Raw genomic sequence first — 12161 nt, forward strand, 5'->3', positions numbered from 1 at the left:
GACAGGTGAACCTCTGAGTATGGTGAGTATGGTGCAAGTTGTCTGTGAGGCTCGTCTAGGTATTTGCATGGTTGCCGCCTAAGTGGCCTTGGTTTCCAGGATACTAATGAATGTTAGATTTGCATCAAACAAAAACATAAACATAACCAAACGTCTTCCATCCAATGTCTACTTTTTTAAAATAAAATGTTAACCATTTGACTGGCCGAAGACCAGAGCACTTTTTGTGATTCGGCACTGCGTCGCTTTAACTGACAATTGCGCGGTCGTGCGACATGTCTCCTTTTTTTCCCCCCAAATAGAGCTTTCTTTTGGTGGTATTTGATCACCAATGCAGTTTTTATTTTTTGTGCTATAAACAAAAATAGAGCGAAAATTTTGAAAAAAAATCAATATTTTTTTACTTTTTGCTATAATAAATATCCAATTTATTTAAAAAAAGCAATTTTTTTCTTAGTTTATACTTCTATATATGCCGATGTAAATCTACGTGAGGCAGTCGGCAAGTGGTTAAAATGGCAACTTGACCGAAAGAACAAGTCAACATGGAAAATTGGAAAGGAAAAGATAAGTGATAATTTGCCACAATTTATATACCCGTATATACTCGAGTATAAACCGGGGCACCCAATTTTACCACAAAAACTGGGAAAACGTATTGACTCAAGTATAAGCCTAGGGTGTCCATCTGCATGCCTCACTGTGTCTCACTTTGCCTCACTGTGCCCATGCCTCACTGTGTCCATGACTAGACTTACGTTTAACATGGGAGTATATAGAAGGGGTGCCCGACTTTGAAAAATTGGTGCTCCCAAGCCGTATGTCCCCCGGACAACAAACTTTGCACACTTGTAGAGGAAGGAAGGAGCGCCCGGCGTCTGGAATAATGCAACTCTTGGGTGAACGAATACAATCGTTTATTGAAAGTGAAATAACGTAAAGATCGATCCAACATATTTCTGGGATATTGCCTCCTTCTTTTTCCGGGGCTGTTGGACTTTGAAAAATTGGTGCTCCCAAGCCGTATGTCCCCTGGACAACAAACTTTGCACACTTGTAGAGGAAGAGTGTGGCTATATGTGTGCCAAGTTTGGGGTCCAGGGGACCTACGGCCGGCTGGTACTGTGTCCCCAAATCCGGGAGATCAGGCGCAAAAAGGTGACTCGATTAAAAGCTGAGAGGGGCATTTTCAGCACAAAAAAAATGTTCCGAAAACCTCGGCTTATACTCGAGTATATACGGTAATTCTCTTTACCACAAACAACCTTTGGATGGAAAGTGAAAGAAAAATGAGGCATCTTGATTTATGAAATGAAAATTCAAAAATATATGGAAACAATGAAAATTAGTATGATTATTAAAATTATTTTGGTATGAGACAATCCTCGCGTGTTCTGATGTTACAATATGACTAATTTGAGCTAGAGACCACGCTGGACTGATTTACAGTCACTAGTCGTAATTTTGGTGTGGTGGTGGTGATTTCCCTTTGGAGGTTTGGGCTGCTACCTTACTGGTACGATGGAGACGTCTCTTCAGTAAATACAATTATTGAGTAAGAAGGAAGGAGTGCCGGGTGTCTGGAATAAGGCAACTCCTTTTGCCTCTGCATTATGCAAGTTGGCATTTGCCCTCACCAAAAATCCTGGTACTACCCATCTCCGGTGGCACGTACCAACAGCCCCGGAAAAAGGAGGAGGCAATATGCCAGAAATATGTTGGATCGATCTTTACGTTATTTCACTTTCAATAAACGATTGTATTCGTTCACCCAAGAGTTGCATTATTCCAGACGCCGGGCGCTCCTTCCTTCTTACTCATCTGTATGATATAACACTCAATGATTTATTACTCTACCCAACAAATGTTACACTTATTTTGACTACATATTACGCTGGAAAGCTTACGATCCCCATGTTGGCATCTCTGTTGGCTATGATATGCCAAAAGAATTGTTGATAGCTCTTATTAATAATAACCAACACCAACCCAGCTCTAAGGGTAGCTGAGGGAGAAGAACAAAGGGCGCCACTCTAAGCGTAGTAAATGGATTGATTTTAATGAGCAATATAGGTGTACATACTCACAAGAGTAGGATTGTGACAGCAGGCATGTCAGACAGAGGTTTGTCAAAGTGTCCTCGAAGGGAGTCGATCCATAGGCTTTGCGCTGGTGGAGCTGGTTGCACCTGTGATTGCCGACTTTTCCAGGACTTCAGACACACGGGTGGATGACATCAGTTCCGGGTTAGCGGTGGCCTGATGAAGGAGCGCATGCTCTGAAAACACGTCACCTATGCCCATTGGTCCACGAGACAACCCGGAAGTATCGTCTTCCTCCCGACCCACCGCTAACCCAGAACTGACATCATCCACCCGGCTCCCTGTGTGTCTGATGTCCCAGGAACATCACCGGCACAATCACCGGATAGGCTACCTTCCCGGACACTTTGACAAACCTCTGTCTGACATGCCTGTCACAATCCTACTCTTGTGAGTATGTACACCTATATTGCTCATTAAAATCAATTTACTACGCTTAGAGTGGTGCCTTTGTGCTTCTCCCTCAGCTATCCCAAGACTCGCTTCTCTCCTTCACTGGGCTGCCTTCAATGTGTGCTTTTACTATGGACTGTATGGACTTATCATAGTCGCATGTTTTTAAATATTCCCTTCTCCCACTATTCCCCCAATGTTTTACTTCTTGTTTTAGTTAATGGACATACATTGTGGCTGGTGCAAGCGCCAACTCTTTCCTATGTGTAACCCGGCTCTAAGAACCGTTTTCCTGAGATTTCACCCTGCAGAACCATTTTGAGATGATTTTCCGGAGCTGGGGGTTAGCCTGGATAATGATGGTGGCCTCCAACGTTGGAAAAATTGTGACTGTCAACAACTTAATGTAAATGGTGGGATCAGCAAATGAATGTTCTATGTAGAGAAGGGTCTCGGATACATAAAACACTGTTGACAGTGTAAGGAAGAGGAGCATGGTCCTTATAGCACTGGTGTGAGCCTGGAGCTTTGGACGGGCATATCCAGACTGGTTATGTTTCATTTTCCGGATGTGTCTTATGAGTGAGAAAACTGTGGTGATCATTGAGAGAAAAATAAAGAAAAAAGGCAAAAAACAGTCAAAAATACTTGTTATGGCTACCCAAAGAAGATTATAGGACAACGCATATTCTATGAAGGTGCTATTTCCTGAATATATCTGTTGAGGGATGATTTGGAACTGGAAGGCCAATGGAAAAGTTAGAAGCAGTGACCCCAACCCTGAGAGGAGGAGCAGAGAAGGCAGGTGGGATGAGAGGGTCCTCTTTATCCATTGGAAGAGCCGGTGGTTGGAGTTGGTGATGGCGGTGCAGTAGTAGGCACAGAGACAGGCGGTGAGCCAAAAGCTGAAGCACATGTGGAATTGATGTAGAAAGGCGAGTGTGGAGCAAAGTTCTTTAATGGAGGAACAGCTTGAGGGCCAATAAATGCTGAATAATATCTGAGACGCCGTAGAACAACGCATAGTGATGTTCACTATTCCCATGACCAGCTGGCTGAGCTCAGGCAGGTTCCACTTCAAACCAGTTTTCACTCTTTTACCATTGATTGCAACAATAACTGAATTCAAAATAATTGCGATTGCTCCTTCTGTAAAGGTGCCGATCGACAGAAGTGCTTTCAGTGATGACATTTCCCTCTGGCTGTCTTCCTCTCTCTCTCTACAACAATTATCCCTCTACACAATGTTTTATGCATGGTCGGACCAATGCAAATATGGTCTCCTGGCTACTGGTATACATAAGATTTACATAGTATACATAAGATTTACAAAGTGAAAAAATATACTTTTTCATGGAGTTCAACCAATAAGCAAAAAAAATAAAATAAAAAAATAAATAAAACCACCAGCTAATCCTGAGAGAGCAGAAAATAAAACCCTTTCTATTGGATACCCCTTGGATCAACGATCTGGGGAGGCATTACTCATAAATATCCATAAGCAATAAGAATGAGGTTCCCAGATTGGCTGCTACCATGGGTTGGGGACAAATCCTGCAAAGTTGAAATTTGCAGTCGTGGCGAATGTAAGTTTACTTTTTAGTTGACTTGTCAGGGAACCATCACCCATGCAGCCAGTTCTCGTGTGCATGCACCAGCTCACAGATGTATTCTGACCCGTAGACAGCGTGCATTCACACATTGGCATGCTTGTGGGCACCAGCACACCCGTAGGCAGGCATTGTGGCGCTTCTGTGAATGCCCAGCCCCAAGAATGGCACCAAGCTGCCTATTTAACCCCTGTGCTGTGGGGTGTGAAGACTAAATTCTCTCGACTAGTTCTCCATCTGCCTGATATTCACTGGTACCTATTCTCCATCTTCCTGCTATCCACTGGTACTTGTTCTCCATCTGCCTGCTATTCACTGGTACCAGTTCTCCATCTTCCTGCTATCCACTGGTACCTGTTCTCCATCTACCTGCTATTCACTGGTACCAGTTCTCCATCTTCCTGCTATCCATTGGTACCTGTTCTCCATCTGCCTGCTATCCACTGGTACCGATTCTCTATCTTCCTGCTATCCACTGGTACCTGTTCTCCATCTGCCTGCTATCCACTGGTACCTGTTCTCCATCTGCCTGCTATTCACTGGTACCGGTTCTCCATCTTCCTGCTATCCACTGGTACCGGTTCTCCATCTTCCTGCTATCCACTGGTACCTGTTCTCCATCTGCCTGCTATCCACTGGTACCTGTTCTCCATCTGCCTGCTATCCACTGTTACCTGTTCTCCATCTGCCTGCTATCCACTGGTACCTGTTCTCCATCGGCCTGCTATCCACTGGTACCTGTTCTCCATCTGCCTGCTATCCACTGGTACCGGTTCTCCATCTTCCTGCTATCCATTGGTACCTGTTCTCCATCTGCCTGCTATCCACTGGTACCGGTTCTCAATCTTCCTGCTATCCACTGGTACCTGTTCTCCATCTGCCTGCTATTCACTGGTACCAGTTCTCCATCTTCCTGCTATCCACTGGTACCTGTTCTCCATCTGCCTGCTATTCACTGGTACCAGTTCTCCATCTTCCTGCTATCCACTGGTACCGGTTCTCCATCTTCCTGCTATCCACTGGTACCTGTTCTCCATCTTCCTGCTATCCACTGGTACCGGTTCTCCATCTGCCTGCTATCCACTGGTACCTGTTCTCCATCTTCCTGCTATCCATTGGTACCGGTTCTACATCTTCCTGCTATCAACTGGTACCTGGTCTCCATCTGCCTGCGGTTCACCTGCTTGCTGTCACCAGTGTCAGCCTGCTCCTGTCTACTGTTCATCAGCTGCTACCTGGCATCTCTGCTCGCTATGATTCACTGACGACCATCTGCTGCCTGCCCGGGAGATCCTGTCCAGCCCTGTGGCTAGAAAGACCCTCAGACATTTGTGCCACTCTGAACTTCTGTTCTACTTGTCTACTCTATCAGGAGCTCCAAGTCAGAGGCTTTCCTCATCATGTCAGGCTCTTCAGCCAGGAACGTGATTGTACTTTTAGAAAGGGGAGTCAGCAATTGCAGCCTATATACATTAGATAATTTATCTAGAAGGAAAAAAAGAAAAAAACATTTGAGTGACATAAACTAGAGAAACACACACATTGTAATAAAGAGGTTTTTCTCCACTAGGTGGAGTTTTCACTCTCGATGAGCCACCTTGTCCCAGAGCAGACCGTTCCCACTATCATCTTCCTCAGTTTAGGAACGGCCTGGATGATGATAGCAGCTTCAAGTAAAGGAAAAGGCATGATTAAGAGAAGGATGACGATCATCGTGTCGTATAAAGAGATTTCCGAGAGAAAGAAGATTCCAAGAAAAAAAGAGATGACAGAGAGAGTGAGAAACATGATCATTGTTCTCGTTGTGTTGATCAGGACTTGGAGGTTGGGACCTTTATTTCCAGAGAAGTTCTGTTTCATTTTCTTCATATGTCTTATAAGGGATGACGTTGTGACTCCAGTGGAGACCAGAGCGAGATTCAAGGGCAGACAACAGCCCAGAATCTTGGCCACCACTATGCATGCTTTGGGCATAAGGAAGACGGCAGAGATGGATGGGGCATCCTGGGTACTGTTTGTAGAAGGGTGGGATAAAGTGTGATTTTCCCAGAGAGACAGAACACTCATAACAAATGAGAGGATTGCTGATAATAGAAGAACCTGAGGCAGGAAAGACGAGAGGACTGCTTTAAACCCAACCAAGAGCTTATGAGTGAAGTTGGAGATGCTGAGACAATAGTGAGCACAGAGCCAGCAGGTGAGCCAATAGTTGTAATAAATCGGGCTCAGCTTTAGAAAGGTCATCATTAAATGTGCTTCCCTGATCAACAATACATTGGGCCAAAGTATATGAAGTACGTTTTCTGCGGTCAGGACCAACAGCAAGAAGATGTTCACCAGCCCCTTGACAGAGTAGATCAGATTGGTCAGATGGACACTGAGCCCGTTCTTTAGGTTTTTGAAGCTGAATACCAGAATGCAACTGTTCAAAGAAGTTCCTATCCCGAGTTGTAGGACACCGAGAGTGATCAGGAGGACCAACATTGCAGAAGACATTCTGAGGACTTGTTCTCCTAGGCAGCGTTAATGGCTTTGTGTTCTGTGAGCACCAAGGTATTCCTTATTGGAGGATGACAGATGCAAATCATCTATTTGCTTTGGTTTCCTGTTTTTCTAATAACACGGGGATATCAGATGGATGTTTTGACTCGTTGCATGGCAGAGATATTCAAACAAAGGGCGTTTTTTTTCAAACCTTTCTTCACAGAAAATTTGTTTGGCACACTCAGTGTTTTCTCCAGACCCAGACATTTGTGGTACATGCCAGAGAGCTCAGAACAGGTTTCTTATGCCTCGTACACGACCGGTCGTGTGTATGCTCCATGGCAGAAAAAAAAGAGAACCAGCTTTTTTTTTTTTCACCGGGATTCCCGGCGGTCTTTTTCCCGGCAGTTTCCCTATGTGAAAAACTGTGATGGAGCATACACACGGCCAGGGCAGGACTTAGGGTGGTGGAGGCCCCTGGGCTTAATAATCGAAGGAGCCCCCTGGAGCAGAGAAGAAGGGGGGGTGGGTTGTTACCGCCAGCCGATCATAGTTGTTGATGGGGGTGTGTGCTGGGGCTGGATCGACTGTCCTATCAAAGTTGTTGAGCGGGGGGGCAGTGCGCTGACCAATCATACTTGTTGAGCGGGGGGATCCGCCGGCCGGTCGATCAAAGTTGTTGAACGGAGGGCAGCTGCTGGACAGACTTCTTCTTAGCTCTTCCCAGGGCTGCCTTCAGTATTTTTGGGGCCCCTTACACAGCTGCAGTGAAGGGGGCCCCTGGAGCATCAAAGATGTTGAGCGGGGGGCTGCTGAGAAAGAATTACATCCATCCGCCAAAGTTGTTGAAGGGAGTGCCGAAATTGCCGCAACCGGGGCTTGCCGCGAAATTGCAGGAGGGGGTTGCTGCAAAATTGCTGTAGGAAGTTGCCGTGAATAGGGGGAATGCCGCGATTGGGCCCGAGGCCCCCTATTGGACGGGGGCCCATGGGCTTGAGCACAGTCAAGCCCAATGGTAAGTCTGGTGCTGCACATGGCCGGGATTCCCGACCAACGCTCCATCTCAGTTTTCCTGTCGGTAAAATCTCTCGTGTGTAGGGGGAAAAAAATAAACTTACCAAGCAGGTTCTAGGTTTTTCCCTTGGTGTTCCCAGTGGACTTTGTAGAACCGTGGGGTGGGGGTGCTGACAAAAAAAAAAACAAGTTTAATCTCTTCTCTCCTGATGCAAGATAATAAGCGTGAGGGGGCCTGGGGACCCCGATGGTCCCCAGGCCCCTATCCCGCTTATTATCTCGCGGGAAGTGTAATGCAAAAAAATTGGGAGGGGGGCCGGCCGGGCCTGTAAGGTGCCCTGGGGATTATCGGGCCCCTTACAGGTTTAATGAAAAAAAAAAAACGGGAGGGGGGCCATCCAGGCCCCTGGGGACCATTGGGCAGCTTACAGGTGGAATGCCTGTACCCTCCTGATGGCGGCCCTGCATAGCCTTAATAATGTCGCAGTTTTTTTTACAGAGCTTAGTTCAGATCCACCATCAAGAGCCTTGTGCTGCGGACACACGATCGGATTTTCCGTCGGAAAAGCCCTTGGATGGTTTTTCCAATGGAATTACGCTCAAGCTTGGCTTGCATACACACGGTCACACAAAAGTTCTCTGAACTTTCGACCTTCAAGAACGCGGTGACGTACAACACTACGACGAGCCAAGAAAATTACGTTCAATGCTCCTGAGCATGCGTCAAATTGTTTCCGAGCATGCGTCGTAATTTTGCGCGTCGGAATTGCTACAGCCGATCGGAATTTTTGCCGGCGGAAAAATTGAGGACTGGCTCACAAATTTTCACATTTTGTCGCGGGAATGACGGCCATACTTAACATTGGTACGCCGCACTTACGCCACCATATAGCAGGGGTAACTATACGCCGGGAAAAGCCTAACATAAATGGCGTAACTGTACTGCGTCGGCCGGGCGTACGTTCGTGAATTCGCGTATCTAGCTGATTTACATATTTCGACGTGTAAATCAACGTACACGCCCCTAGCGGCCAGCGTAAATATGCAGTTATGATCCGACGGCATAAGAGACTTACGCCTGTCGGATCTAAGGGAAATCTATGCGTAACTGATTCTAAGAATCAGGCGCATAGATACAACGGCGCAACTCAGAGATACGACGGCATATCTGGAGATACGGCGTCGCATCTCCTCTGAGAATCTGGCCCTCAGTCTTCCGTGGCTTCTATATCTCCAACTCTATTTATCCAATCTAAAACCGTTGGCGGCCTAGTATCTCTCCAGTGTAAGGGGATCCCTGCTTTAGCTGCATTAACCATATGACACAGAGCTGACTTCCTATAGGTCTGTACTGGGATCTGAGAGCAGTGGAGCAAGAGGAATGCGGGATCATTGGGTAATTTTAACTTTGAGAACTTTTGTAAGATTCTCAGGATCGTCGTCCAATAGCATCTCATTTTTTTACAAAGCCAAAATATATGGAGCAATGTCCCGCTTTCTTCTCCACATCTTCAACATCTGTCCGAGTTTTCACTACAAAATGTTTTAAGTCGCACTGGGGTGTAGTATCACTGCATCAGAACCTTGTAGTTTAATTCTTGGGTTCGTGTACAGATTGAGGTGTTTAGAGTCAGATAGATAATCTGTTTACGTTGGAGTGGGGTAAAGGTCCTATCTAGGTCCTTCTCCCATTTATTAATACCTGGTATCTCAGGATCATCTGAGGGTTTATTTAGTACTCCATACATTTTAGAGATCCCTCGAGAGAGAGTGGGTCTATATCATTACAGTAAGACTCAAAAGTTGTTAACTGACAAAGAAAATTAGTTCCAGGTCCTAAAGATCTCATAAAGTGGCTTATTTGGAGAGCCTGCCAGATATTGACTTCAAAGGGGCCTCCTACTTGTGTTAGTGTTTTAATAGTTGCCCAGCTTTTAGGTTCTTGAATAAGCATAGTAGCTCAGAGAAATTGGATTTTTATTGGAGTTTGGAGGGTTTAGGATCCTGGGTGCAACTGCTAATCCATTATCGATGGGGCTTTTCTTTTCAGCAGGAACTTGGTGGAACTCAGTGCCTCCACCTATGGCTTGCGCCTCATGTTCCCTTCTCACCAGTCACCACTAGGGATGAGCTTCGAGTTTGGGATGAACTCATGGTCGACTCGAACTATTCGGCGAACAACGAACAATTAGGGGTGTTCGCGGAAATTCGAAAAGCCGCGGAACACCCTGTTAAAGTCTATGGGAGAAATCTAAAGTGCTAATTTTAAAGGCTAATATGCAAGTTATTGTCCTAAAAAGTGTTTGGGGACCCGGGTCCTGCCCCAGGGGACATGTATCAATGCAAAAAAAAGTTTTAAAAACGTCCGTTTTTTTGGGAGCAGTGATTTTAATAATGCTAAAAGTGAAACAATAAAAGTGAAATATTAGTTTAAATTTCGTACCTAGGGGGGGGTGTAAAGTTAGCATGTGAAAAAGCGCATGTTTCCCGTACATAGAACTGTCCCTGCACAAAGTGTCATTTCTGAAAGGAAAAAAAGTATTTTAAAACCGGACTCGCGGCTATAATGAATTGTCGGCTCTGGCAATTCAGAGAGAATTCATTCATAAAAAAAATAGCGTGGGGGTCCCCCCAAATTCCATTACCAGGCCCTTCAGGTCTGGATTGGATATTAAGGGGAACCCCACCATCAATTTAAAAAAAAATTACGTGGGGTTCCCCCCAAATATCCATTCCAGACCCTTCAGGTCTGGTGTGGTATTTAAGGGGAACTCCACCCCAAATTTAAAAAAAAATGGCATGGAGTTCCCCCAAAAATTCACACCAGACCCCTTATCCGAGCACGTTAACCTGGCCGGCCGCAGAAAATAGGGGGGGACAGAGTGCGCCCCCCCTCTCCTGAACCGTACCAGGCCACATGCCCTCAACATGGGGAGGATGTCCCCATGTTGATGGGGACAAGGGCCTTGGTGGGGGTCTGCGGGCGGGGGGCTTATCAGAATCTGGAAGACCCCTTTAACAAAGGGGACCCCCAGATCCTGCCCCCCCCCTATGTGAATTGGTAATGGGGTACATTGTACCCCTACCATTTCACGAAGGAAGTGTAAATAGTTGGAAAAAACACACACACACACACCGTAGAAAAAAGTTCTTTATTAATAATAAAAAAAAGAATAAAAATCCAGCGGTGTGTCTACTCGGTCCCAGCTCCCTCATCCAACATTGTCTGTATCCAGCGACGGGTGATCTCTGGTCCAGTGATGAGAAGATCCATCCATCCAGAGCGCAGCCACGCTGACCTCCTCTCTCCGCTGTGACCCCGCTCCCTCTGACGCACCCTCTACTAAGTCACTGGGGAAGCCCAGTCTTCCCCCTTGCTGGGCTTCCCCAGTGACGTAGCAGAGGGTGCGTCAGAGGGGGCAGGGTCATGTGATGGGTGGCCCCGCCTCCCCTATATAAGAAATGTCACAGCTTCAGCCGCGTCATTCGCTGGGCTGTGTCCAGCGGAGAGAGGAGGTCGGCGTGGCTGCGCTCTGGATGGATGGATCTTCTCATCGCTGGATTTTTTTTTTTATTATTAATAAAGGACTTTGTTCTAGGTGTGTGTGTGTGTGTTTTTTCCAACTATTTACACTTCCTTCGTGAAATGGTAGGGGTATAATGTACCCCATTACCAATTCACATAGGGGGGGCCAGGATCTGTGGGTCCCCTTTGTTAAAGGGGTCTTCCAGATTCTGATAAGCCCCCCGCCCGCAGACCCCCACATCCACCGGGCAAGGGTTGTGGGGATGAGACCCTTGTCCCCATCAACATGGGGACATCCTCCCCATGTTGAGGGCATGTGGAATGGTACGGTTGAGGAGAGGGGGGGCCGCACTCTGTCCCCCCCTCTTTTCTGCGGCCGGCCAGGTTAACATGCTCGGATAAGGGGTCTGGTGTGGATTTTGGGGGGAACTCCACACCATTTTTTTAAATTTGGGGTGGAGAACCCCTTAAAATCCACACCAGACCTGAAGGGTCTGGAATGATATTTGGGGGGAACCCCACGTAATTTTTTTAAAAATTGACGGCGGGGTTCCCCTTAATATCCATTCCAGACCTGAAGGGCCTGTTAATGGAATTTGCGGGGACCCCACGCTATTTTTTTATTTTTATGAATGAATTCGCTCTGAATTGCCAGAGCCGACAATTCATTAGAGCCGCAAGTCCGATTTTAAAAGACTTTTTTTCCTTTCAGAAATGACACTTTGTGCAGGGACAGTTCTAAGTGCGGGAAACATGCGATATTTCACATGCTGACTTTGCACCCCCCCTTAGGTACGAAATTTAAAGGAATATTACACTTTTATTGTTTCACTTTTAGCATTATTAAATTCACTTCTCCTGAAAAAACAACCTTTTTTAAAACTTTTTTTTGCATTGATACATGTTTCCTGGGACAGGACCCGGGTCCCCAAACACTTTTTAGGACAATAACTTGCATATTAGCCTTTAAAATTAACACTTTAGATTTCAAATGTTCGAGTCCCATAGACTTTAACGGGGTTCTAAAGTTCA

At 46.1% G+C, this 12161-nt stretch overlaps 2 protein-coding genes across 2 annotated transcripts; both read right to left on the minus strand.

Annotated features, from left to right (window-relative positions):
• Nucleotides 1-2772: 2772 nt before the first annotated feature.
• LOC120942743 (taste receptor type 2 member 143-like) lies at nt 2773-3687 on the minus strand. Its single transcript, XM_040355668.1, has one exon. The coding sequence runs from the start codon at nt 3685-3687 to the stop codon at nt 2773-2775; it is 915 nt and encodes a 304-aa protein (XP_040211602.1).
• A 1984-nt stretch (nt 3688-5671) lies between these two features.
• On the minus strand, nt 5672-6601 carry LOC120942744 (taste receptor type 2 member 40-like). The gene has a single exon (XM_040355669.1). The coding sequence runs from the start codon at nt 6599-6601 to the stop codon at nt 5672-5674; it is 930 nt and encodes a 309-aa protein (XP_040211603.1).
• Nucleotides 6602-12161: the final 5560 nt, after the last annotated feature.

This window comes from Rana temporaria, chromosome 6, assembly GCF_905171775.1.
Source record: "Rana temporaria chromosome 6, aRanTem1.1, whole genome shotgun sequence".
In the NCBI taxonomy this organism is placed as follows: domain Eukaryota; kingdom Metazoa; phylum Chordata; class Amphibia; order Anura; family Ranidae; genus Rana; species Rana temporaria.

Excerpts from the sequence above, each read along its gene's own strand:
- LOC120942743 (XM_040355668.1), bottom strand. The coding sequence starts at position 3,687 with ATGTCATCACTGAAAGCACTTCTGTCGATCGGCACCTTTACAGAAGGA.
- LOC120942744 (XM_040355669.1), bottom strand. The coding sequence starts at position 6,601 with ATGTCTTCTGCAATGTTGGTCCTCCTGATCACTCTCGGTGTCCTACAA.